The 27,944-nt window shown below is 45.7% G+C and overlaps 1 protein-coding gene across 2 annotated transcripts in view; it reads left to right on the top strand.

The window, feature by feature from the left end:
- The window catches only part of OPHN1 (oligophrenin 1), a 159,559-nt gene that overhangs the window by 82,329 nt on the left and 49,286 nt on the right, over window positions 1-27,944 (top strand). For both annotated transcript variants that reach the window (XM_084814265.1, XM_084814266.1), the window contains exons 6-13: window positions 1,946-2,056; window positions 5,397-5,501; window positions 6,141-6,270; window positions 12,403-12,503; window positions 12,910-13,001; window positions 13,988-14,066; window positions 21,342-21,375; window positions 26,715-26,777. In XM_084814265.1, the coding sequence (XP_084670391.1) occupies window positions 1,946-2,056; window positions 5,397-5,501; window positions 6,141-6,270; window positions 12,403-12,503; window positions 12,910-13,001; window positions 13,988-14,066; window positions 21,342-21,375; window positions 26,715-26,777 (715 nt within the window). The remainder of the gene's footprint in view (window positions 1-1,945; window positions 2,057-5,396; window positions 5,502-6,140; window positions 6,271-12,402; window positions 12,504-12,909; window positions 13,002-13,987; window positions 14,067-21,341; window positions 21,376-26,714; window positions 26,778-27,944) is intronic.

Here is a 27,944-nt window from a genome sequence, read left to right on the forward strand (position 1 = left end):
ACGTCTGTGAACTTTAAGGAATGTTTTTTGGAGGGAGGTGCCTGGCTTCAACCCAGTGTGTAAATTAACCCATTCAACTCAATTGAAGTCATGTAACTCAGTGGTGGAGCAGGTCTTGGTTTACAATAGGTTCCAGGTGAGTGGTTTATTAAGCTTGCAGTACTACACTCACAACTCAGGATTTATTTCTGAGAAAACTTGTTGCAGATTTCCCCACAAAAGTAACTTCCTCAAAAAGTAACTTGTCCTGTGTACACTTTCCTGGGAGAAAGCCCCAATGAACATAATGGCGACATACATAGGATTGTATAAGTGAGCAGTATTTATCTCCCTTCGAGCCCCCAAAATGTAACTCTTATTTTTATTTAAGCTTTCTGTTCATAGGAACATAGGAAGCTGTCTTATATTGACTCAGACCCTTGGTCCATCTAGCGCAGTATTGTCAACACTGACTGTGGCACTGACTGTCTAGGGTTTGAGGCCGGATTGTTTCCTTGCCCTGCCTGGAGATGCTGGGGTTTGAACCTGGGAACTTCTAGATGCAAACCATCACCTTCCCCCCTCTTGAGAATCCCTCAAGACATGCTCTAGATGAAAGAAAGAAGAGAAAGAAAGACCAAGATAGGGGCGGGAAGAAGAGGAAAAGAATAGTGTTTGGAAATGAAGGCAGGGAGAGAGAGAATTCCCCAAGCAAAGTGGCTCCTTTCAGAAGGGTAGCACTTCAGAAGAATTTAGAAGGGTGTGTGAGGGTTGCACTTACTTAAATTAACTTTATGGTGGCTGAGGGCTTTTTCTTGCCTTTTTAAAACTGTAAAACGTATTTAAAAGCCCAAGCACTTCCTGGACCATGATGTTACATATTCCAAACCTTCCTTTTGGTCTATGGGAGAAATTACAGTGGAAGGGGAGAAAGAAGTTTCTGGAAGTAGATTAAATTATTTGCTGTGCTGAAGCCTACTGCACTTCTGCAGAAGTCAAAGGTTTTAGAGCAGGAAAATCAGATGCTGTGTGAAATACCAGTATTTCACAGGAAGCCCTTCCTGCCCTTTCCCTTCCCGCTTCAACATTTCATTGCAAGCAAGCTCCCAGCATGCAAGAGTAGAAAGTAGGGAGAGAGAAAGGACAACAATGAACAGACTGTGAAAGGAATGGTGGCAGTCTCCCCTCTAGTTTAAAAGACTGATCCCTTCATGCTACATTCCCTATTGATTTGCTAAGGGAGTGAGTCCTAAGATCCAACAGCAATTGCAAGACTACTCTGCTCAGAGGGAAGAAGCAGACTTGTACTAAGGTGCTGGGGCAGTTTTTCACATCCAGGGCACAACTCAGAAGAGCTGAAGCACATGCCCAGGTGTGCCTTTGTGAAACGTTGTCCATGGGCAGCAGTAAATCAACTGGTGGTTTGCTACCAAATTTCATAGGCACACTGTGACAGGGGCCTAAAAAAGCCAAATTTAGCTTTAAAGCTTTAGAGGCCACTGTTGTGGTTTGCCACCAAAATTCAGCAGCATGCTGTTGCCTTCTAAATTTGGTGATGTATGGCTGTGCAGTCCCTGGGAGAGTTCCAGGTGTTGAAATTTGCCCCCGGAGCCCCTGAAGTTGCCCATCCCTGGTCTAGATGGACCAAAGATTCTATATAAGGCAGATTTCATTGCTCACCTCTTGAGACTTCTTATCTGCCTATTTTAAAACAATAACAACAAGGTACACTGTTTCAGTTTGCATGCCATAATGGATATTCTGAGGTTAAAATAAGGTGCAAATGGGAAACCTGGCTAATGTAGCTAATACACTTTGTACTTAGGGGAAAATGCAAAACACATGCTGGATTGTTTTCCCTTTTTAAAAAACAACCACAATAGCTCTCAAACCGCTCATGTGTTTATGGCTTCCATAAATGTAATGTTAGTGCATTGCATAACATCCCTCTTTCATTCTCACACAGGCTGACTTGCAGGTGGATAAAGAGCGGCACATTTTCTTCGAATCTTCCCTGGAATATGTGTATCAGATCCAAGAAGTACAAGAGAGCAAGAAATTCAGTATTGTGGAGCCTGTAAGCATGCTGTTTTCTCCTTTCCCCATCCTCACACACACACACACACACACACACACACCCTGATAGCATTTTGCTCTTGCGAGACACACCCTACACTGCAGTTTCCTAAATATAAACTTATCTCTGTAGAAAAGGCAACATATTTTTATTTTAGGATATAAGAGCATAAATTTCCCCCTACAGTGAGTATACCAGTGGTACAGAACCTTTTTTCAGCTTGAAGTCTGATTTCCATTTCAGAAAAGCTCTCGGGCCTCATTTCAGTGGTGAGTGGGGTTGAAGGCAAAGGGGGCAGAGCCATAGATATGAAAAAATACTGGCATATTGTATCTTAACGCTCTTACTGTCAGTATCTCAGTCTTAGGAGAGGCATTTCAACCTTTTAGAATGGGGGGGGGGGACTGCACAAAAGCCAGGAAACTATCAAATGTGTTGGACAATACATCTGCATGTATAATGCAAATTCTGCCCTGCTTGCACTGGCTGCCTGCATGTTTCTGAGCCCTATTGAAGGTGCTGGTTTTAACCTATAAAGCCTTACACAGCTTGGGGATGCAATACCTGATGGAGCGGCTCTCCCAGCATGACCCTACCCAGACACTGCATTCATCATCTAAGGCCTTCTTCCAGGTACCTCCACTGAGGGAGGCTCGGAAGGTGGCAACAAGGGAGAGCGCCTTCTTGGTGGTGGCCCCCCAATTTTGAAACAATCTCTCTGACGAGGCCTATCTGGTGCTAACATTGTTATCTTTTCGGTGCCAGGTTAAGACTCTTCTCTCAGGCATTTGGCAGCCTATGATGAGGTTTTTAATCAGGCACAGGACTTTTCTTATTTTGATAGTTTGCAGAGATATGCGTGTCTGTGCTGTCTGTCTATATATTAGTATGTAAATGTTTTTTACACTTTGTGTAATGTATTTTTAATGGTTTTTAATCTTTGTAAACCACTCAGAGAGCTTTGGCTTTTGGGTGGTATAGAAATGTAATACATGAAATTATCACTGGTTGGGAGGAAAGGGGACGGGCCAGGAGAAGGGGCGTGGCCATCTGGGAAACCTGGGAGGACCATATTGGGACCCCGGGTATGAGGGATATGGCCCCCAGGTCTGAGGTTCTGCACCACTGGAGCATACAAATCAGGTGGCTGGTATTTGAGCATACACACCCTGGAGCTGCACTTTGTATGTGGGAACAGTCACATCTTCTTGTACACTCTCTGATCTGTAAGCCCCCCTCTGGCATATAGGCAATTGTGACACATACTAGGGATGTACGAAAGTCCCTTACCTGATCCCGGAGCTTGCTTCGCGGTGGGGGGGAGGCGCCCTGTCCCTCCCCCCGAAATTCTGGCCGGGGGGGAGGCGCCCCGTCCCTCCCCCCCGAAATTCTGGCTGGGGGGGGGCGCCCCGTCCCTCCGGCCACGAATCCTTCTGTCCTGCTGGGACGCAAATGGCGGCGGCCATAGCCGCTGCCGTTTGTGTCCCTGCAGTCAGCCGTGATAGGCTACGTAAATGTTTACGTAGCCTATCACGGCTGAGTGAGAAAAAAAAAACCCGCGCGTATGCAAATGGCGGCGCCCACGGGCGCCGCCATTTGCATACGCGCAGTTGTTTTTTTTTCACTCAGCCGTGATAGACTACGTAAAGCTTTACGTAGCCTATCACGGTGTTTTTTTAAAAATCTAGCCGTGATAGGCTATGTAAATCTTTACTTAGCCTATCACGTTTGTTGTTGTTGTTTTTAAACTTGGAAATGGCGGCGGCAGCAGCCGGTCGGAAGACCGGCAGCCGCCGCCGCCACACTGCCGCCGCACTGCTGCTGGAGCCTCCGCTGCCAGGGACATTTGCACAAGGTAAGTCCCGTCCCGGGGGGGGGAACCATTTCTCCACCAATTTCGGGGGGCCAAATGCGCTGGCATTCGGCCTCCCCGAGCTTCGTGGAGAAATTCTCTGACATCCCTACATACAGCAGCCTGAACTAGGGTGTCAGATTCAACTTCCATGATCCCACAATGCAGAATTTTGTATTTGTTGCTGCTTTCGTAGAAAGTGAGGATAACGTGAAATGTCACTTTACTATATTATTTTCTATCCTGCTTTTCTATTAAAAATGTACAAAGTTGCATACAAGAGAAAAAACAATAATAGCAATTAATAAAACAAAACAGTGCAAATGTAAAAACACAATACAAATCCTACTTAACTATAAGCAGCACCATCCAGGTAAAACACTTAAAAACAGCAGCACATTAAGTATTAAGGGTGCAATCCTGTGGCCGCAAGACAGCAGCTAGATCTCCACAGGATTGGTCGGTTCCCGGAGAACCACCTCCCTGCCCCCACCACCTTGTAGGCAGCACAGAGCGTCCCCGGGCTCCATGCTCATAAGAGCAGCGCGGAGCAGGGCAAAAGGGTGCATTTCCAGGGGCAGGGAATGCGGACGTGCGGGCACGATGCTTCCTATGCATCGTCTGGCCTACCCCAGCCCCTCAGCCAGGCAGCAGCCATCAGCCGTCTAGCTGTGAATGCATGGCGGCCAAAGTGCAGAGGGGGAGATTCCCTCCACCCGCCTTGCATGGGTAGGTGGTCACCTCTGAGTTCAGAGGCAGCTGCCTATCCCGATAGGATTGCTCCCTAGAAGGCCGTTCTAAAATCCGGGTTGTCAAAGCCCCCATAAAAAAGGAAAGGGTGGCTTTGTGATTCTTCCACTAGTAACAATCTTGTTATCCACCTAAATGGGTGCTGTATAAAAATATTTAAAGTGGAGCAAAGACGCTGTGCCTGAAGGCTTACAAACTAACTGTGATTAGATTCTAATCAGTACTGTAAGCCTTGATGGTGTGTCACCAGAAATGCCATCTTAGCAGCATGCTTTTAAAAAGGAAAAAGTTAAACACAAGCCCTAACGTTGAGAGTGATGGCGGCTTCAGATGTGACATGACCTCCATCTCACTTGTGCTTCCTCATTTCATCTGGAATTAGCAAATAATCCATGTTCTCCAGGTGCCAGAGGGACATATGTGTATTCCCCAGTATTGGAGAAGCCATGCTCTGCTCTGCTCTGCTCTGGCTAGCAGAGGTGTGAGTTGCTCATACTTCCACATCATGTCCAAAGCCACCTGGAATGTTTTCTATGCTTTACACTTGTCCAAAATGGAGGATATGTTCAGTGTAGCGATCAAACCTATCTGACGAATGTTGAAATAAATTTTGATTTGTTATTGTGTGATTCGGCAGACTGGGAGAAGTATAATGCCATGATTCTGGATGTCCAAATCTACTTTTAAGGCAGTGTTATCGAATTCTCTTTCCCCACCCCCTGCCCCTGCCCTACACAGGTGCTGGCTTTTCTTCATGGCCTCTTCACCTACAACAACCTGACAGTGGAGCTGACACAGGATTTCCTTCCGTATAAGCAACAGCTTCAACTCAGTTTGCAGAATGTGAGTTAGCTTCTAACGTTCCAGTCTTTCTCCTCCTTTGCTTCCACTGTAGAAATGTTTCTTGTGTGAGTGATCTTATAATTCTCACCACCACTTTATAGGCTATTAATCTACATATTTTCCCCAGGGTTCATTTTGACTTGTATGAAGATATGGGGAATCTGCCGCATCCCAGAACTGTATTTGCTTGCAATGGCTCCACTGTGCTTTCTACAGAACAATTGATTCCTCTCTTGGCAATTCTTTGCCTGACATCACCTTCCTCTTTCTTTGGGCAGTATTACTGTCCACGCTTATTTCTGGAAACCCAGAGACTTGCAAATTTCTGCTGTTTGGTAACTGTCAGAATAAGTTGGGTGCCACTGATCAGATCTGTTTGAGAAAGTGAATTAGCTAAATGGAACCTCTCTCTTCAGAAGCAGCCTACCTCCTGAATGCCTCTGTTATGTCTTTTTGCAAACTCCCTAGAGGCACCTGGTTGGCCTCTGTTCAAAACAGATATCTGATCTAGGTGGATTTTTGGTCTGATCCAGCAAGTTGGTTCTTATGTGGAAGAGCATAACACTGGACATATGATTCTAAAGTGCTTGCTTTCATGGCTTCAAACCCAAATCCAGTCTTTTTATCATCCCTCAACAGACAAGGAATCACTTCACCAGTACGCGTGAAGGGTTGGAAGACCTCAAGAAAAGGATGAAAGAAGCTCCCCTGACCTGCAAGCTACCTGGGAAACCAACCATAGAGGGATACCTGTACTCACAAGAGAAATGTAAGTGGCTTTCAGAACCCACCTCTGCCAGGTTCAGCCCTAGGTTCTGCTTTACCAGAAATGATTCACAGAATGGAAACCAATATCCTGGCAGAATATTTCTTCTCTTTTCCAGCCTGCAGAATTTCCGAAAGAGCCCCCCAAATCCCCTCCTCACCCTCTTCCAGCCAGTGCTGGACTTGTAGCTGTCCTGCTCTAGATCGAGTCTTGGCTGTTTGTAAGCAAATTCAGGGAGCGATGCAATAGAATAGTCAAGCTGGCAAGCAAAGGGTCAAACACACAGGTTTCAGTCCAAGGAGGTTTAGGCTATGACAGGAGTGGTCAAAATCCAGGCAGAGGTCAGGTTGCAGGCAGGCAGGCAATGAGGATCAGGCAGCAGCAAGAGGTCAAACACAGTAAATCAGTCAGGTATGTTACGCAGTCCAGCATCAGGGTTGTTAGGCAGTCCAGAAGGTCAGTAAACAAAGCATCAGTCACAGGGCCCGGTTCAGGAGGCAAGGTGCATGGCAGAGGCAGGATGGACCAAGATGTTCCAACACTGGCTGGGTTTCTAGAGAAGGCTGTTAAGCCCAAAGCCACCCAGAGCTCAGCTGCAGCAATCAGAGCTCCCATTCCAGAGCCTACTCCTGAGGAGTCCCTTTCTCCTGCTGATACTTTTTCTGGAGGCAAGCACCCCTTTGCACAGGGGCCCTGCCGGCCTGTCATTTGAGGCAACGACACTCCTAGGGATCAGGGGTGACTCAGCTTCTGCCGCAGAGGCAGAGTCCCTGTCCCCTGACAGGGATGGCCCTGCAACCACTTCCCCTAAGGGCCCAGGCTCCTGTGGGTCTAGGGGCAGTCCCTGGTCTGGGGTACCCTGGTCTTCTGGGGCCTTGAGCTTCTCCTCTGAGGAGGACTCCTCCAGTTGGGGCATGACAGGTAGGGAACACTTACCTTCCGTTCCATTCTGTTTCCGCTGAGGGGGCGGGAGGCACTCCGTCCCTCCCCCCGGAATCCTCAATGGGGGGGAGGCGATCTGGTCCTCCCCCCCTGGAATCCTGCCCAGCCAGTTCCGCTCTGCGGCCAAGCCACGGAGCCGCCAGCCGGCTTTGGCCTCCCGCAGGTGGACATCTGGCTGCTGGGCAGCCCTGCAGGAACACAAATGGTGGCTGTCATAGCCGCCGCCATTTACGTCCCTGTATTTAGCCGTGATAGGCTACGTAAATACTTACTTAGACTATCATGGCAGGGGGAAAAAACCCAGCATACACAATTGGCGTCCCTGCGTTAGCTGTATTAGGCTATGTAAGTATTTACGTAGCCTATCATGGCTATGGAGAGGAAGCGAATGGCGGCCGCAGGACGGCCGCCATTGCAAAGCAGCGCGGACGGGAACAGGTAAGTGCTCCGTTTCGCGCGCCTTTTGTGGGTTGGGGGCGGCGGGGGCTTCGTTCCGCAACGGATTTCGGGGGGCCGAATGCTGTGGCATTCGGCCTCACCGAGATCCGTCGCGGAATTCTCTGACATCCCTAATGACAGAAGAACAGCACAGCCTGAAAAAGCCAGGGGAGAGCTGGGGGGACCTCTTTTCCCAGTCTTCTAGCCAGCCTTGCAAAGACATCTTGGCATCTAAAACTAAATATTTCTATTTTTATGAAATTAAACAGTTGCACAACTGTTTTAAAATTTAAAAAATCCTTTTTTTTTTTTTTTTTAAGGAATGTTTTGCAGGATCATTTCCACCACTGAAAATGCAAAAGCCAGAACTCTGATTGGAGTTCAGTGGACACAAAGGGGTGTTGGAAACTTGATCAATGCTGGAATGGAACTGAGGGCATCTGCTTGTTCCTTGTTTCAATGACTTTGGAAAAATGCAGTTGGCTGGGAGCTCAGAAGCTTCCCTAGCTAGTTATCTCTGCTCTCTAACTTGCTTTCTTGTACCCACTGGAGATGCTAGTGTCAAAGAATAATATCAAACCCCAGCTTTTCTGTGAAGCCTTTGGCTTAATCCTGCTGACATGAAGCCTATGTGTGTGTAACTAGGGATGAGTGAGCAGAAGGCTGTTCTCCTCAAAAATGAATCTGGACTCTTGACTGGCCCAAACAAACATGGACGCCCCTCAGACAGAGGTCAGTGTTTGATTGGGCTGCTCAAAGTGGCTGATTTCCGAACTTTGACCACCCTGGAAACTCATGCCACAAACTATATAAAGCAGCTACTATTCAGGTATTGCATATGGGAGCTGCCGACTTTTCAACAGAGGCCATTTTTAAATAAGGTTCAGGTAAATTTTGAATTCTTCTGCATGAGTGTCATGAAAAAATATTAAGAAAGTTTTTCAGCTACTCCCAATGAAGGAAGAACAAAACATCCTTTGTTGTTGTTGTTCAGTTGTATCCGACTCTTCGTGACCCCATGGACCATAGCACGCCAGGCCTTCCTGTCCTGTGCTCTCTCCCGGAGCGTGCTCAAGTCCATATTCATTGCATCGGTGATGCTATCTAGCCATCTCATCCTCTGCCGTCCCCTTCTCCTTTTGCCTTCAGTCTTTCCCAGCATCAGGGTCTTTTCCAGAGAGTTTTCTCTTCGCACTAGGTGGCCAAAATATTTGAGCTTCAGCTTCAGTATCTGTCCTTCCAAGGAGCACTCAGGGTTGATTTCCTTTAGGATGGACTGATTTGACCTCCTTGCAGTCCAGGGGACTCGTAAGAGTCTTCTCCAGCACCACAGTTCGAAAGCATCAATTCTTCGGCACTCAGCCTTCCTTATAGTCCAGCTCTCACAGCCATACGTTACTACTGGGAAAACCATAGCTTTGATTAGACGGACCTTTGTCAGCAAGGTGATGTCTCTGCTTCTTACTATGCTGTCTAGGTTGGCCATAGCTTTCCTCCCAAGGAGCAAGCGTCTTTTAATCTCATGGCTACAGTCACCATCTGTGGTGATCTTGGAGCCCAAGAAAGTAAAATCTGTCACTGCTTCCATTTCTTCCCCTTCTATATGCCAGGAAGTGATGGGGCCAGATGCCATGATCTTAGTTTTTTTAATGTTGAGTTTCAAACCAGCTTTTGCACTCTCCTCTTTCACCCTCAACAAGAGGCTCTTTAGATCCTCTTCGCTTTCTGCCATTAGAGTGGTATCATCTGCGTATCTGAGGTTGTAGATAATTCTCCCAGCAATCTTAATTCTGACCTGTGATTCATCCAGCCTGGCGTTTCTCATGATGTACTCTGCATATAAGTTAAATAAGCAGGGCGACAATATGCAGCCTTGTCGTACTCCTTTCCCAATTTTGAACCAATCGGTTGTTCCATGTCCGGTTCTTACTGTTGCTTCTTGACCCTCGTACAGGTTTCTCAGGAGACAGGTAAGGTGGTCTGGTACTCCCATCTCTTTAAGAATTTGCCACAGTTTGTTGTGCTCCACACAATCAAAGGCTTTAGCGTAGTCAATGAAGCAGAAATAGACGTTTTTCTGGAATTCTCTTGCTTTCTCCCTGATCCAGCGAATGTTGGCGATTTGATCTCTAGTTCCTCTGCCTCTTCTAAACCCAGCTTGTACTTCCGGTAGTTCTCGGTTCACATGCTGCTGAAGCCTGGCTTGTAGGATTTTGAGCATCACCTTGCTGGCATGTGAAATGAGCGCAATTGTACGGTAGTTTGAACACTCTTTGGCATTGCCCTTCTTTGGAACTGGAATGTAAACTGACCTTTTCCAGTCTTGTGGCCACTGTTGAGTGTTCCAAATGTGTTGGCATATTGAGTGCAGCACTTTAACAGCATAATCTTTTAGGATTTTAAATAGGTCAGCTGGAATACTGTCATCTCCGCTAGCTTTGTTGTTACTAATGCTTCCTAAGGCCCACTTGACTTCACTCTCGAGGATGTCCGGCTCAAGTTCAGTGACTGCACTATCATGGCTATCAGCGACATTCAGATCTTTCCTGTATAGTTCTTCTGTGTATTCTTTCCACCTCTTCTTAATCTCATCTGCTTCTGTTAGGTCCCTGCCTTTTTTGTCCTTTATCATGCCCGTCTTTGCACAAAACGTTCCCTTGAGAGCTCCGATTTTCTTGAAGAGATCTCTAGTCTTTCCCAATTTGTTGTTTTCCTCGATTTCTTTGCACTGTTCATTTAAGAAGGCCTTCTTGTCTCTCCTTGCTATTCTCTGGAACTCTGCATTCGGTTGGATATATCTTCCCCTTTCTCCCTTGCTTTTCGCTTCCTTTTTTTCTTCAGCTAATTGTAAAGCCTCATCAGACAGCCAGTTTGCTTTCTTGCATTTCTTTTCCTTTGGGATGGATTGAGTTGCTGCCTCCTGAGCAGTGTTACGGACCTCCATCCATAGTTCCTCAGGCACTCTGTCTATCAGGTCTAATCCCTGAAATCTATTCCTCACCTCCGCTGTATATGCATAAGGGATATGATTTAGGTCATACCTGAATGGTTTAGTGGTTTTCCCTATGTTCTTCAATTTAAGCTGAAATTTTGCAACAAGAAGCTCATGATCTGAGCCACAGTCAGCTCCAGGTCTTGTTTTTACTGACTGTATAGAGCTTCTCCATCTTTCACTGCAAAGGACATACATATTCAATGTGAATTCGATATTGACCATCTGGTGATGTCCATGTGTAGAGTCGCCTCTTGTGCTGTTGGAAAAGAGTGTTTGCTATGATCAGCATGTTCTCTTGGCAAAACTCTATTAGCCTTTGTCCTGCTTCATTTTGTACACCAAGGCCATGCTTGCCTGTTATCCCGGTGATTTCTTGACTTCCTACTTTAGCATTCCAATCGCCTATGATGAAGAGGACATCTTTCGTTGGTGTTCATTCTAGAAGGTGTTGTAGGTCTTCATAGAACCGATCAACCTCAGCTTCTTCGGCCTCAGTGGTTGGGGCATAGACTTGAATTACTGTGATGTTGAATGGTTTGCCTTGGATTCGTACTGAGATCATTCTGTCGTTTTTGAGGTTGTACCCCAATACTGCTTTTCCCACCCTTTTGTTGACTATGAGTGCTACTCCATTTCTTCTAAGAGATTCTTGCCCACAGTAGTAGATACGATGGTTACTTGAATTAAATTCGCCCATGCTTGTCCATTTTAGTTTGCTGATTCCCAAGATGTCGATGTTCAATCTTGCCATCTCATGTTTGACCACCTCCAGCTTACCTTGATTCATTGATCTGACATTCCAGGTTCCTAAACAATATTGTTCTTTACAGCATCGGATTTTCTTTTCACCACCAGACACATCCACAGTTGAGTGTCCTTTTGGCTTTGGCCCAGCTGCTTCACTCTTTCTGGCGCTACTTGGAAATACCCTCTGCTCTTCCCCAGTAGCATATTGGACACCTTCCGACCTGAGGGGCTCATCTTCCGGCGTCATATCTTTTAGCCTTGTGATACATTCCATGGGGCTTTCTTGGCAAGAATACTGGAGTGGGTTTTCATTTCCTTCTCCAGTGGACCACATTTTGTCAGAACTCTCTGCCATGACCTGTCCATCTTGGGTGGCCCTGCACGGCATAGCTTATGGCTTCACTGAGTTACGCAAGCCCCTTCGCCACAATAAGGCAGTGATCCATGAAGGGGAAAAAACATCCTTAGAATATCTCAATTGGCACTATTTTTATTTCTTCTGCAAAACGTGTGTGTGTGTGTGTGTAGGAAACAATCTGCTGCATATCTGGAAAAGCTGGATGATGGTGAAAATGCTTGTGCGACATACTATACACAACTGTAGTCTGCTCTTCTTTATTCTGCCAATGAAAAGCCATCAAGTTAAATAGCAATAGCAGTAAATCCTGGTTTTGAAAAACCAGACATACCATTCTGCTATTTGACATTTGTTTGTGAGATTTATCCAGCTAGCTCTAATCTGCAGTTTTTACATTAACTCTAACAGAACGCCTGTTTATAACAAAGGCTATAATTGCAAAGCATATATTGTAAACCACTTTGGGATTGTAAAAAAAAAGAAAAGGAAAGCAGTGGAGATTTTTTTTTAAAATAAAATAAATAAAAATATAAGAACAACTGTGGCACCTGATAGCAACCTGTCAATCCAGATTATCCTGGAAGGCCTGGGGCCAATGTAATGTTCTCTCAGACAGCTTATATATTAAATCTGTTCAACTCTTGACTTGATGTAGGGGCACTGGGCATCTCATGGGTCAAATACTACTGCCAGTACGAGAAGGAGGCTAAGATGTTATGGATGACTCCCATGGAGCAGAAGCCGGGGGCGAAGCAAGTAAGTAGCTCCTGCTAGGGCTCTGCAAGCATTTGCTCATGGTTGGCTCTGCTGTGGGGCCAGGAGAAACACACAATTCCTCAAGTCCTTAACTAACTCTCCGCTTGTGGTCTCTGGCTTCCACTGCAGATCGTATGTGCCCCAGACCAGGATTTCTTGATTCTTTTTCTTTGTAGTGTTCAGCTATGTGTGTACCTCGTTTTAAGCTTCCCTCTAAACAGGTACAAGAGACCTCCTGTTGTTATCCTTGTTGCCATCTGGTTTAGCAGATTGATTAAATGATTACTCCCTTTTCCCACTGGCATTGGGTGATTTGGTTTTATTCCTAGTCTAGGGCTTTAAAAATGCCACTGTTCTTTCGCTTTGTTTTGTTTTTAATTTTGGCTTTGAAATGTCTTCTCCTCAGGGTACCTTACATTTCATGTTGAAGTCCTGTGTGAGGAGGAAGACTGACTCTATAGACAAAAGGTTTTGTTTTGACATCGAGACGGTTGAAAGGTGAGCTGAAACACTTGCAGCTTTAATTGGAATAGGAGCATTGAAAATATCATGGCAGCTTTTTTGCTCTTGGGTTGACTGCATTTGAAAATAAACATGAAAAGACCATCACTCTTCATGTGATCCTAACGACTGGAAATTAGAATTGCCACCAAATTTCAGAGAGAGATTTCCAGGCAAATATGGAAATTCTTGCTCAACATCAAAACATCTGAGGCATTTCAACAGAAGGCAACTTAGTTTTGATAAGTAGCAAAATTTCCCAGGAGGAAATTTCCCACACAGCTCAACACTTAGAAAACCTGAATGTGGATTGCTGGCCAGGCTGTGCTCTGGTTAGCCTCTGCCCCTCGGCCAGCATTGGGTGCCCTGTTGGGAACTGAGAGTTGCTGGAGAAATTCACCCCACGGTGGGAAACATTGATGACCTGAGACTTTAGCTGCTACTGAATGAATTTTACATAAAAAGAAATTGTAGATTCCTGCTCAGGAGAGATGTGTAAGGAATTTAGAGAGATCCTTTTTTAGAAAGGCGTGGTCCGTGAAATTTCTCCTGTTGTGTGCATCTGTGCTTTGCACATCTCCAATTACAAACTTATTTTCATTGTGTTTTTAGATGGCTTTGCTTGGGATGCGAACACCTTTTAAGATGCCGTTTATTCCTTATTTCCATCAGTCAATATTTGCACGGCATGGTTTTCTCTTTATCAAGATAGTTAGGGCTCCATTCAAGCTATTTCATCTTGTAGAATGAGAAAAATTACTTTGTGGCTTGAGCATCCTGCGCAGTCAGTGTGTTTGCAGATGGAGCAACTTTATAAAAAGCAAACATAATATTCTGTTGGGGGGTGTTCTTGGTGTCTTCCCTGTATTTGGAGGTTTCATTTTTGGTTTTGTAAGAAAGATTAAAATGTATAATTTTAGATTCAGTTTTGTCTCATCAGGAAAAAGCTTCCTTTCTTTTTACTCCTGTTGAATCTCATGCAGACCTGGGCCCATCACCTTGCAGGCTCCGTCGGAAGCAAATCGACGGCTCTGGATGGAAGCCATGGATGGGAAAGAGCCAGTACGTATTCACAGTATGTGTAGATAGATTTTTAAGTAGCACAGGAACAGAGAAATTGTATGATTGGTGGTCACTCTTTTTAAAGCTATTAACATGGCCTTGTTTTGTAATTAATCGAGTATCAGTGAGAAAACACTTATACCATTTTGAAACAGGAAAATACGTTTGTTTACTATACATTTTCCGAATGGGTGAAAAAGTCTTTGAACTATTTACTGGAATGTATTCTCAACCCCATGCACAATTATTAGGAACTGACAGTGTCATCCTGTACAAGGCTAATCAGAAGTAAGCTCCACTGAGCTCAGTGGGACTAACTCCCAGGTAAGTGGGCATGGGATTGCAGCCCAACTTCCACTGAAATCTGTGTGACTTCCAAGTAAACATACATAGGATCAGTCTGTGCCACTTAGGTCAAGAAACTAAGTATATACATCACTCAGAAGAAGAATTCTGCTGGATTAGAAGAAAGCTGCATGTAGTCCAGCATTCCCATACCCGGAGTAGCCAGCTATATGCCCCTAGGAAACACAGGCACAGAGCTTGAAGGGAATAGCCCTATTCCACTCTTGCTTCTCAGCAACTGGTATTCAGCTGAATACTGGCTATAGAATACATGGAGGTTCTATATCGCCGTCAAGGCTAAACATCATGGTTAGGACGTTCCTTTAAAGTTCACACCTTCAGAGTCCGCACTTAGCCACAAGCCTGTTGTTCTACTCTCCTTTTACATTTCCCCACAATTGTTGCCTGAGGCATCTGCTCTCATGCGGCCTTTCTATTCCTATGTACACATATTTTGACTGGGTACTTTCCAGGGCTATCCATGCTTAATTGATTTCCTTCCTTAAAACCTGGTCCCAGCACTTTTCACTGTCTCCTTCCCAGAATTTATTGTGTACAGATAGCATGGAAGTATGGAAAAGATTTATTAAGGGTCTCAAAATACAATTAAAACATTTATTAAGTACAATGTTTGGGCTCATGCCGTGAGTTTCAAATGCTATAATAACATGGGGCAGGAAGGGTGTAGCATCTGAAGACTCTGGGCATGAGACCAAACTCAGATGTTGTAGAATAACAGCAAACACGCTGAGCAGTGATGAAGAACATGGAAGGAAAAGAGAACTTCTGCGTGGCCCTTGAGCCTGGAAAACAGGCGCCTTGCTCAACCCACATTTACACTTCTAATTCTGTGCCAGTGAGGAAGACCAGCAAGTCAAAATGTGCCTGGCAGTTGGAGCTTTTCCTTTTTTCTTGTTGGCAATTTTGTTTGTCTGTTTGCAGGGTGATAAAGGCCAAGTTCATTACTTCTGCATGAATTAGCAGAGCTCTTCTAGTCTTAGTGGCATACAGTAATTTTCAACATGGTTTTTAATAAATGTTCTACATCTTTAAAGAATGTTTTTAATAGTATATTGAGACTGCTGACATACCAGTTCTGTGCAGTTTTATTCCCTAGTTCCTAAGTATGGTATAGAACACTTGGTTAGGGTTTATTTCCCTGAAATATTGTTTTCTGGGGGCTTTTTGCTTCGTAAGATCTGGAGAAAATACAGTCAGGGCCAGAAATATTGGAACAAGGACAACTGTTTTGGCAGTTGGCCTCTGTACACCACCACATTGAAGTTGAAAGGAAACACACCCAGATGGGAGCAAAGTCAGGACTTTCAGCTGTAATTCAAGGGGCTTGACAAAAGTGGGGCACTAACCATTCAGGAAGGACAGCCAGTGGCATACATTCCCCCCCCCCATCGTTGGGGGCTCGTAAGTAATGGAACGAATGGCTGACAAGCAGCTACATGGCCAGGTGTGGCCTGTTTCCTGGGTACCCCATGACCAATCAAGCAGATAAAAGGCCTGGAGGTGGTTCTGAGTGTTACATTTGCATTTGGTAGCTGTTCACTGAAATTCCCAACATGAGGTCCAAAGAGGTGTCCATGTGAGTGAAGGATGCCATCATTAGGCTGAGGAAACAAAATAAACCCATCAGAGAGATAGCAAAAACATTGGGAGTGGCCAACACAACAGTTTGGAACGTCCTGAAAAAGAAGGAATTAACTGGCAAGCTCAGCAACAGCAAAAGGCCTGGAAGACCACGGAAGACAACTCAAGTGGATGACCACAGAATTCTGCTCATGGTGAAGAGGAACTCTTTCACAACATCTAGCCAGGTCAAGAACGCTCTTGCAGAGGTAGGCATGTCATTGTCAACATCTACAGTCAAGAGACGGCTTTATGAAGGTAAATACAGAGGCTTCACAACAAGGTGCAAACCACTGGTAACGCTCAAGAACCAAAAGGCCAGATTAGCCTTTGCCAGCAAACACCTAAAAAAGCCTGCCTGGTTCTGGAATAAGATTCTTTGGATTGATGAAACCCAGATTAACTTGTACCAGAATGATGGGAAGAGAAAAGTATGGAGAAGGAAAGGAACAGCTCATGATCCAACGCATACCACATCATCTGTCAAACATGGTGGAGCTAGTGTTATGGCCTGGGCATGTGTGGCTGCCAATGGAGCCGGGTCCCTGGTGTTTATTGATGACCTGACTACTGATAAAAGCAGCAGGATGAATTCTGAATTGTATAGGGCTATACTTTTTGCTCAGATTCAGCCGAATGCTGCCAAACTGATAGGATGCCGCTTCATATTGCAGATGGATCATGACCCAAAACATACAGCAAAAGCTCCCCAAGAGTTTCTCCAGGCAAAGAAGTGGGATGTTCTTCAATGGCCAAGTCAGTCACCTGATCTCCACCCAATAGAGCATGCTTTTCACTTACTGAAGACAAGACTGCAGCTTTACTGCAGCTGCAGTAAAGGCCTGGCAAAGCATCTCGAGGGAGGAAACTCAGACTTCCAGACTTCAGGCAGTCATTGACTGCAGAGGATTTTCATCCAGCTATTAAAGGCAGTCCTTCAGTTTGAAGTGATGTTGGTTTGTTCCATTACTTATGAGCCACCAACTATGGGTGTGTGTGTATGCCACTGGCTGTCCTTCCTGAATGGTTAGTGCCCCCCTTTTGTCCAACCCCTTGAATTACAGCTGGAAGTCCTGACTTCGCTCCCATCTGGGTGTGTTTCCTTTCAACTTCAATGTGGTGGTGTACCAAGGCCAATTGCCAAAACAGTTACCCTTGTTCCAATATTTCTGCCCCTGACTGTATGTTTCCTTGAACTCCCCTGTGGAGATTATTCCTAGATTCATTTAGTTTTCCTGAAACAGCCTGGCATACGATCAGACATAAAACCCTGAACTAGGGATGTACAGATTTTGTAAAATCTGTTCTGTTGCTATTTCCTGGATTGTCAGGCATCTTTCATTCTGTCTTTGCTCATTAATGGAATCGAATTGTTCCCACTTCCTGAATTTGCGCAAATCCGCACTTGCAAAAATATGCAAATCCCTTCCAAAATGTGCAAATCCCCCCCAAATATGCATTTTCATGCTTTAGCCTACGTGTATTTTCAGCTGGTGTTTTTTTTTAATTTTATGTATTTTTATATGACTAAATTTGTGCAAAATTGAAGAAAGTAAAAAAAAAAAAAAAAAAAAGGTTGGCAAGTCCACAGAATCTGTGCAACTTGGGAACAGCCAGTCCACTCCGGAATCCATGGGTCAGATTCATAGAAATCCAAACTCATTTGATTCCATTGCAGATGTCCCTGGCATCCCTACACTGAATCCAGGTTAATAAATCTTGCATGTGGATGGGGATGAAAGAGTGGGTGGCTGTGGGAAATTAACTTGGATGGGAGGAGTCTGTGTGTGACTTTATCTGAGTATCCATGTCAGCAGCTGATGTGAGAACCCTGCAAATTAGTGTGTATTACTTATATCTAGCCTTTCAGCCAGTTGGGTTCTTCAGGGCCAAGCTACACATTACAATAAAACTAGGGCTGTGCAAATGCCTCAGACAAGGCTCAGTTCTTGAGACAAATATTCCTGTGTCAGATATATTTGGGCCGCCTCTGAATAGAAGGTGACTTGGGTCCAAAGCAGTCTGGTCCCAAGGCTTTGGACCCCCTTGGAGGGGTGTTTTTTGGTCCCAAATTGGTATGTTTTTGAACTTCTCACAAGCACTTTATAAATGGGAAATGGGGGAGAGAGAGACGTCTGGGACTGACAGCTCTAGCTTTGAATCCAGGACAGTGGTGCCCAGAGAGCCCCAAATGACAGTGCAGTGTCTTTAATTTTTAAAGAAACTTTTTGCACTCAGATCGGGCATGCTGTGGGGCAAAGCTCCACATAGATAGCACCCCATCTTCATTCTCAGTTCCCAGAGTGCCTCTGGGCAGGAAGGTGGTGGGCACAACTGTCCAGAGGTTTGCTCCACAGTGCTCCCGGCCTTGCAGTAAAAAGATTCTTGTTTGAAACAGGATCCATTGCCTATGCCGGGCACCAGCACTCCTCCCCACACCACTTACCAGGCGGAGGGAAGGGAACAAACAAGGCCCCCTTCCTTTGTTTGTTCAGAAGCCTTCACTGTCCAGTGGAAACGCCCTGCAATTTCCCAACACAACTCTGTCACATCTCGGGTGTTGCTGCAGGACCTGGACGGATTAGCCCTGACCCCCGATCCAATAGCGGCCCGCACTGTCTGGCCTGACGTGTGAGCAATGCGACAGATGCTGACAAACGGCCTGTCCCATGCCACTCTGAGCGGGTTGGCCCCTGCAGGGTATTTCCGCCATGGTGTGAGGGGCATCCAGCTGCTGCAGGACAAGCTAGCCGAGGGGGGCAGGATGCAGTCCACCGGGCAGAGTCTGGCGGCAGCCACCCACTGGGCGCTGCAGTGGGACACTGTCTCTCTGTTAGGGATGGTCCTCAAGCCAGTCTTGGACTCCATGGAGATGCTGAGCACTGGCCTGGCCCTCCATGGTCCAGGTCTTGGGATGACAGATGGTGAGTTTTAACGGGGTTGAAGGATCCTGCTTAGGCAGTGATGCGGGCCCTGGTGAAGCAGTTGGAGGAAGGCGTAATGGCGCAACCGGAGCCGCTCTGTGTGGCGGGTTCAAGTTCAGGTCGGGGGGTGGGAAAGGGGGCCACGCCTTCCCACACCAGCACTCCCAGCAATAAGAGGAGCTCTGCCCAGCCTCCTCACAGGCAACAGCAGAGGGCTGGGAATGCGGGCCAAGGCTCCTGTGGCAGTTGCTGGGCCCAGAGGCACCCAGCCTGGCTGTCACGATAATATGGAGGGCTTTGTGGCACGCCGTGGGGCAAATCAGGTGCAGGGTGTGTCCTGCAACCCCTTGGCCTGCTGGGCATTCTGCAGCCAGGTGTGGCTGGACCTGGGCAGAGTTCCCCAGGAACTCATGTCTTGCCCGCCGACCAGCGTTCCAAGGAAATGGGTTGTTTTTGAAGGTGGCATCCTGGGCATCTGATGAAGTGGGCTGTGGCCTACAAAAGCTCATGCCATAATATTTTTTCTTAGTCTTTAAGACGCCATAAGACTCTGTTGCTTTTCCATGACTGCATCTGCTTGGAACCGTCAATGGTGCAGCGGCTGATGTTCCTCAGAGGGAAACTTCTGCTGCTGAAATGCCCCACTCTGAACATCCCGAGCGAGCGAGGGCCTCGCACGGCTGCTGCACCCTTCCCCTTCCTTTCCCACCTCTCCTTCTGCTGTATTTCCATTTAAGATCTGTGTTTCTTTGGCACAGTATCACAGCTCTGACCTTGGAACGCTTTGCTGTGCCAGTGGTTGCCTCAACTCTGATCGGGTGACTGCCTGGCAACGGGGCTTGCTGCTGTTCCTGCCTCTGCCTTCCGTTTTGCCTCATGCCCAGTTGGGGTAGCTGCTACGACTGCTGCGCTATGAGTGCCAAGCCTAAGACTTGGATGCATTTGGCAGTCCCATTCCATTCTGCCTCTGCCTGACACTGCCTCTGCCCGCCTGCCACGCTCTTGTGCCCAGACAGTGCATTTGGGCTTGGTGGCTGCCGTGCCGTGAATGCCAAGTCATGGGCCCAAGGCATACATGCACCTGGCACTCCCGCTCAGTGCTGCCTCTGCCTACCTGTCTTTCAGTGCAGTAAGTTAACCCTGAAGTTGGAGCGAGCGCTCTGCTCCAGCATGGTGCCTCCAAGACGATTGTCTGGGAAACGTGTGCTCCTTGCCCCCTACCGCTTCTTGGCTCTCATTGTCTATAGAAATGCTGACCTTCCTCTGATCAGGTGACAATGCCTGCTGGTGAAGGTGCATGCGCACGGTGCAGTCTCTCTGCCCGCCATACTGGGAAGGTGAGATGTTGGGGCTTGCTTGGAATGCTGGATGTTCAAGTCCTGCCTCTGCCACATGCCCACATCCTGTTCTAATCTGCTCTAAACATTCTGTGAGTTTGATGCCAGTTGTGCAGTAAACAAAACAAAAGCCTCAAATACTGTTTTCCATTTATCATAACTCCTTCACCCTTCTGAAATTTTGCAGGGGACACTTCTGGGCACAAGGGGCACTTCTACCTTGTATGTCCTGTTCATGCACATTGTCCACAAAACCACAGAGAAGGTAGGGCATCCCCCTTTCAAAAAATCTCAAATTTAGCACAGAGACGTTGACCTGTTTGTCTGAAATCTGGCAGGCTTTATCCCCTCAGAAGGTGCTAACATGTCATCCAGTTCACCCCCAAAATAAAAATGTTACAGGCATTTGTTGATTTTTCCTGTTACAGACAATGGGGAAGACATTTGAGGCTTCAGAATTTGGGTCTAAGGTGAGGCATGATGCCAGTTGAGCCCAAACAGCTCCCTAGCCAAGCCAAGGAGGCAGAATCGGGGCAAATACTTTTTTTCTGTGCACAACCCTAATAAATAAGCTTTTAAAGAAATGAGCTTAAACTAGCCACTTCTGTTTGGATGAAGAAGCAGCTGCAAGCCCCCGATCTGGAACACGATCAGTCTAAATGGGGCCCGATGCCAGTTTCCAGCTGAAGACCATCCCTGGGGCTATTTGTTCCCAAAGGTGTTGTTATTAGCAAAGAGCATTCAAGGAGGGAGGATTTTCAGCAGGGCAGGGCCCTGGTCTGGACTGGGGCCTCTCAGCTGCTTTTTCTTCAAAATAAAGTCGGCAGTTTAAGCATGCTCTTAAAAAAGTGTATTGTAATGTATAGTCTGGCCCTAAGACAGTTTACAAAAATTAAAATCATTGTAGTTTAAACATTTCATTTGTTACCCTTTCCTTGTTTTTCCTGGTTCTTCCTATCTGTTATCTTTTGTTATTTACTTTTTGGTTTTGCTTTGTCCCCCCCCCCCTTTTTTTTTTCTCTCTTTAGATCTACCACAGTCCCATCACAAAGCAGGAAGAAAGTGAGTAACTGATTTCTGTTCTGACATGTTTCACCTAATGAATCAACTTTGTGTTGTTGTTTCAAAGCGATGCCCATTGCTGCTCTCTGGTGGATATAATGTATATTACAACTGCGCAGACCGTTACATTCAGTTATTTTAAAACGGGTAGGGAACCAGGTACCCTCCAGTTGTTTTGGCCTACAACTCCCATCATCCCTCACGATTGGCTATGGTAGCTAGGCTGATGGGAGTTGTAGGCCAAAACATCTGGAGGGCCACAAGTTGCCCACCCCTGGTTTAAAACAATATGAGAGGTGGGAAGGATGGGACTCAAGATTCACATCGTAGTAACATCAGGAAGATTAGATGGAAGTACAAGGCACCTGAAGAAGGTGCTTAGAACGTTGCTAGACCAGATCTTGTATATGCATCTCAATAAATGATGCTTGTCCAAGAGATTTCCTTGCTTCAAAGGCAGCTGTGCAGCACAGAACCTCTGGGTGTGCAGCAATAGCCCTGCTGGCCGCTCCCTCCTAGCCTGACGGTTTACGCCTGGGTTGGAACTCCTGCCTAACTGAAGAAATCTTTTGCGGCAGATTTCCCCCTTATGCAGGACAGACCCCTAACCACACATGCTTCTGTAGGTCAGCTGACTGGGCCACATGAGGCTCCTATATATACTTTTTGCCTTTATTTATGTATTTATTTATATTAATTAACTTTATTAATTAAAATTATTAATAATTGATTAATTAATTAATTTAATAAATTCATTAATTATTAAAAGTGCCTTTGGCACTTTTAAAGCACGAGGAGGACAGTGTTGGTTTACATTGGAAGCAATCAGTAGCCACTGCAAGCTTGATGTTTTAAACGTCTAGTCTTGTTCATTGTTTTTAAGGTCTAGCAATAAAGGTGTGACTAAATGACTGACTGACTGACAATCTGTTAGTATTACACAGAAGATTACAGAAAGATATAGAACATGAATTATATATGATATAAATCTGCAACCATAGTAAAATAATACATTCAAGGTTTTTTTTTAGCTTTCTAAAAAAATCTTTACTTTAAAAGTTGACTAAATCGTTCATAACTTTAATTTTGAAAAGACTACTGACATCAATAATAGACACATAGGAATATTTGAATTAAAATATCTATTCCATTATGTAATATACTTATTCCAATATACATTTAAAACTATTGATCTTAAATATCCCCTTGTGCCCTTCCTATCAGTGCCCTAAATGTGTCTACTCAGAAGTAAGGCACACTGAGCGTAATGGGACCTACTCTCAGGAAAGTTTGCATAAGATTGCAGCCTAAACCTAATCAAATGACTCAATATGTTCCAAACTTCCTAAGCAATTGCACCCTTTATTCTCCACCTGTACAATTATTTTTAGATGAATGGACTTCTCAGTCCAGAGGGAGCAGCTGGCACTACAGATGTGGCATGAAGCAAGAATGCATCCCCTCCTTTCCCCCAGTTTTTAAAAGCAATAATTAGCCTACCAGGAATGTGAAAACATAGATTTTGTCCAGGCATCTACAGATCCGCTTGCCAGGGGTGAGTGCACCCACCTTCTGGAGAGTAGGATACCTGGCACCATACCGAACCCTACTTCAGAGGTCTCATTTCCACTGCAGTCTTTAAGCAGGTAAGAAACAGCAGGAGTTCCATCTGAGCAGGAGGGCACACTCCCACTGTTTCTTGCCTTCTCCATGCCTGGCCCCTCTCCCAAGCCCTCTCTGGATGCCAGAGGACTCAAGGGAGGGGAAGGCCTTGGTAGCAAGCAGAAATACTGGCTGACGAGAGAACCAGAGCAACATTTGTGGAGCCCTGGTTTTCTCTTAGGTGTCTCTGAGTGCTGTGACTGCCAACCCATCTGCCTGCATGGCAGAACCACCCGTGGACATTCAAAATAAGCCATCTGGCCCATTGGCTTATCACCTGTAAAGGTTGGCAGGTTCCTTAGGCCTGCAATATGCTAGGGAGTGAGAATGCAGACTCCTGCGTCACACATCCGTTAGGTCAGAATCCTGTCCCTGCTCACAGCCCAGGGAGCTGGAGGCCCAGGAGAGGTTTGCAGCATGATCCAAAGCTCGCTGTGTGCCTGTGGAGCTTCTGCATGAGCTGCAGCTGTATTGCTGGATGGTGGGGACAGCTCTGGGTGCACACAGTGGAGATTGATGCAGGGACCTATCCCTGACATCGGAGGAAACAGCGATGTCCTTGCTCACACGGCAGCTTCTGCGTGTGCACGTGGGGTTGCTGTAGCAGTAGCATGTTTGTTGTAAAGTGAAACGCCGTCACAATACCACGTAAGACATAGTCAAAATGCAGATCACATTTAATAACAAGGGCTTAGCATCCAAAGGAAAAACAAAGGGAAAATGGTGGAGGGGAGAACACCGAATATTCTGATGATCAACCGTATGGTATGGCACAAAATCCTGTTGCTGAAACAGCAAACCAATTTACACTGATGTATGTATTTGCATCATTTAACAAATACTTCGGCTTCTATAGCAATTGCCAGCCTAACATTCTGGCCACAAGAGGACCCAGCAATTCCCCTCTAAGGAGCTATGGAAAGGGAACAAAACAATGTATAATAATCAAGCTCCTCAATATCTCCAGTACCACACAGACCACAGCTGCATGGGCAGCAAAATAAAGCCATAGAATGGGCTGCAGCACTTCAGATGGCAAGTGGGGGATCCACAGAGTTACTCAGCAGGCTGCTTTATATTGGTCAGACCGTTTGTCCATCTGGCCAAGTTTTGTCTACTCTGGATGCAGCAGCTCTCCAGGGGCTCAGGTAGAGAAGGCTCTTCCCTATCACCTGTAACCTGATCCTGTTAGTTGGAGTTGCTGATGATTGAACCTCAGACCTTCTGCATGCAAAGCATGAGCTCCACCACAGAACTACAGTCTCTCCCCTCCTGTTTTTTAATCCTTCTCTGTGTTAAAAGCTCCCTGTAGGTAGAAAGCTAGCACAGCTGGAATAGGACCGTCTTCTTCCTGCTGTTCTAGTTTTCTATTTGAGGGAGAACTTTTACATGGATGAGCTTCAAAACTTGGACCCCCTCTCTGCAGCCCATTCTCCCATCCTCCACCTTCTACTTCATTCTCCTGTATGTGAAGACCAGGCCATAGCCTTGCTCTTTGTAAGGTGTGTTCCTATACTGAAGTTGGGCGTTTTTTTTAGATTAAAGGACCTCAGACCAAATAAGTAACTACATCTGTTTGACACCCGTTTGAACATATGGTTGTAGGGAGTGAAACAGAGCTAGCTACTGGATCAGGCGTGAACCATGAACCCCTAAGCCCTATGAAAGTGTTCTTAAGCCCCTACTTTTTTAAAAAATAAACCTTTTATTGTTTCAACCAATGGCCCCAACAAGCATACAAAAACCATAGATGAGTAAAATCAGATAAAACATATGCTACACATTTTTAATCAGTTTGCAAAGTCAAAAAATTTACTCTATAGCTTTGGGCTGCAAAGGCAAAATCGGCCAGTTTCAGGGGAGTTGTCTTATTATGACATGTAAACAAAAAAATTATTCTGTCTGAGTCACACCAGATGGACTTTTTCTCAAAAAATGCATCTAAATACTTGGAACAAATTTGGGAAACAATAGAACAGCAGAACAGATAATAAGGCCGGTCCTCCACTTTGCCATTACAACAAGGGCAAAGTCCAGAGGCAGAAGGCGTTTTATTAAAACGTCCTTCCAAAACTGCTGTTTTCATCTGCTGCATCCTTAGTCATGTTAGAGCTGATCTGAGATGAGGATTAGAAATAAGAATCAAATATCTTTCACATTCAAAATTATTTTTGGTCTTGGCAAACCAGGGTGCTTTGTTGTTACTGGAAACTGCACAAGGCCCAGTTGGATAGAAACACTATAGATCCTCTCCTTACAAACCACTTTACTGTGGGCTATATTTAAGATGGTAAAATACTGGGTAGAGAAGCCATAATAATGAATTTGGGAACTTAATCTCTGAAACCAAGATTCTGTGTTTGATGACACTCTCATTTGCTCTAAAAGACACAATTTGGGTAATCTGGTTGGAGGTGAGAAAACATTCCTGAGCCAATAATTAAATGCCCTAATAATAATATTCGTTTTAACTGGCATTACACTGGTTTCCAAGCATAGAAATGAAGCAGGAATACTCCTCGATACACCAAGAGTAGTCCTTAACAGTTTGTTTTGAAACAGTTTCATGTTGTATGGGATTTTTAAACCCCATAGCTCTCCTCCATACGCGTATTGAGAGACTATTTTTGATTTCAGCAAGGCTAGAATTGGATAGATTTGATAACCACCCCTTGTGTGCCAAAACCTCAGTAGTCCAGTAGTAATTGCTGGTTTATCTTTAATTTCACAGATGTAAAATGGGCTCCCCAGCCTCCTGAGGAAGAAGCCCCCACTGTCAGGAGGGCAGGGGCCTTAAAACAGTCTGGGGTTCAGCCTGTATGCCACTACTGTGTCTCTGGCTGGAGGAGGAAACTTTAGAAGAATGAGCCACAATAGCAAGGACGCCTCTTAACAACTCTAGAGCAGAGTGGGAATTTTGGCCGCTGAGTCAGATGCTTGAGCCCTCTGGCTCAGCCTTGTCCACACTGACTGGCAGCAGCTGTCCAGGTTTCAGGCAGGGGTCTTTCCCAGCCCTGCTTGGAGACTCTAGGGATGGAAGCTGTTGCATGCAAGGCAGGTGTTCTGCCAGGCCCTCTAAGGCCAGGGTGATGAACCTCTTTCAGCTGGATGGCAGAATTCCATTTCAGAGAAGTTCGTGGGGGCTGTGTTCCAGTGGTGGGTGGGGCTGGGTCCAAAGTACCAAAAATATCAGCATATTTTAGCATACCACTCTTGCTGCCACAGTAACTCAGCATTATGAGAGGCATTTCAATGGCCTTTAGAACGGGGAAGCCCCCTGCACAAGAGCCAGGAGACTGCCACATTGTGGGTGGTTGGGGGGAAGGGGGTGGGGCCATCTGGGGAACCCAGGAGGGCCAGACTGAGCCCCCAGGAAGACAGGGCTTGGCCCCCTGGGCCTCAGGCTCTGCCAAAGGCTCCCCTGCTGGTCTGAGCAACTAGGAAGCTCCGTGGTTGCCACTCCTCTGCTTTTGCTCTTGCTTCACCCCACCCTCTCCGCCTCACAAAAGCTGGGCCTGGCAGCTGCATTTCCAGCAGTCCCAGTGCCTGCTTGCATGCAGGTGCAGGCAGTTGCGGGCCCCATAAAGGAGCATCGTTCATGCAAGGGAAGGAGCCTAGACTGCCCTCTTCTGCTCTTCCTGCCTAAAGCTGCATGCCTTCTTGTGTTTGTTTAATAGTGGAGCTGAACGAGGTTGGCTTCAGATTCGTCAGGAAATGCATCAACGCAGTAGAAACGAAAGGTAAGTATACAAAGCATCTGGAAGCAATTTCCATTGTGAGACTGTAGCAGACTGTCATTATGCTTCAGTTTTTGCAGTCAGTAACAGTTTGTAAAAGCCATTTAATAGCCTAAAAGCTTCTACAGAAAGACAGTAACAAAGTACAGCCTGCAGACATGTTTTCAATACAACAGAAACTGAATTGTTGCTGTGCATCGTAAAGAGAAGATGGAAACTTGTTAGAAAAGATGGCGTTTTATGCAATTTTAGAAATATTCAGAGGGCGGAATTAGATACATTTCTGAATTGATCAAGGGAAGTTCAAAGTGGCTAACAGTCTGAGGTAACACAGTCAGGTAACACAGTGACGATAGAGAGCGTCAGGTGGGTGGATCTTATTTATTTGGTTTTAGAGAGAGTTATCATAAAAGTACCACTAAAACAAATGGGGTCTGTTTAGTTCAGTCCTCTAAACAACATTAAAAATCCCAGAGAGTCATCTGAATTGCCATCAGAATCCTTAAATGGCTGGCAGACAATGGCTCAGCAAGATCCCAAAATTTGAACTTCCTTTTAATGTCAGTGCTTTTTCTTTAAAAAACCTAGGGAGTTCTTGGGCTGGAAATATTTCCGGGGAAGCTCAGGTGGAAACCAACACGACTGTGTGTATAGTTGTTTGCAACAGCTTTAGGCGTTAAAAGCTCCGAGGCTGCCTTCTCTCCTTTGGACCATCCAAAGAGAGATCCACTTTCAGGTTGTATCATCCAACACATTCAAGCAGTGAAGGCATGTAACAAGATGTTCTTGGGGCTGCCCCACAAATGAAGCCCCTTCCTTCCTGGAGTGTCCAAGGCTGTATACTTCTCTTGAGAGCTGCCATTCAATAGTTAGACTTATGGGGGCAACCTTATTTAACAGGCTACCTTTGTTTTTATATTATACATGTGTTTTATGTATTACCCACCTCAGGCCATTGGGAATGGTGGGAAAGAGTTGGGCAACATAACACAAGTTTAATTTCTGGTGGACCGAAGGGCCACTTCATGCTTTCGGTGGCCAGTGTGTTTGCCAAATGCTCCACTAGAGGTTGGCTGCACATCTGTAGCATGGCCCCAGTGTGTATTCAGGATCATGTGTCTGCTATTTGCTGGAGGAAACTGTGTAGTTGGTGCACATGGTAGCTCTGTA

This window comes from Heloderma suspectum, chromosome 9 (genome assembly GCF_057233095.1).
Source record: "Heloderma suspectum isolate Gila_16-S chromosome 9, 16-S_ref, whole genome shotgun sequence".
NCBI lineage: Eukaryota > Metazoa > Chordata > Lepidosauria > Squamata > Helodermatidae > Heloderma > Heloderma suspectum.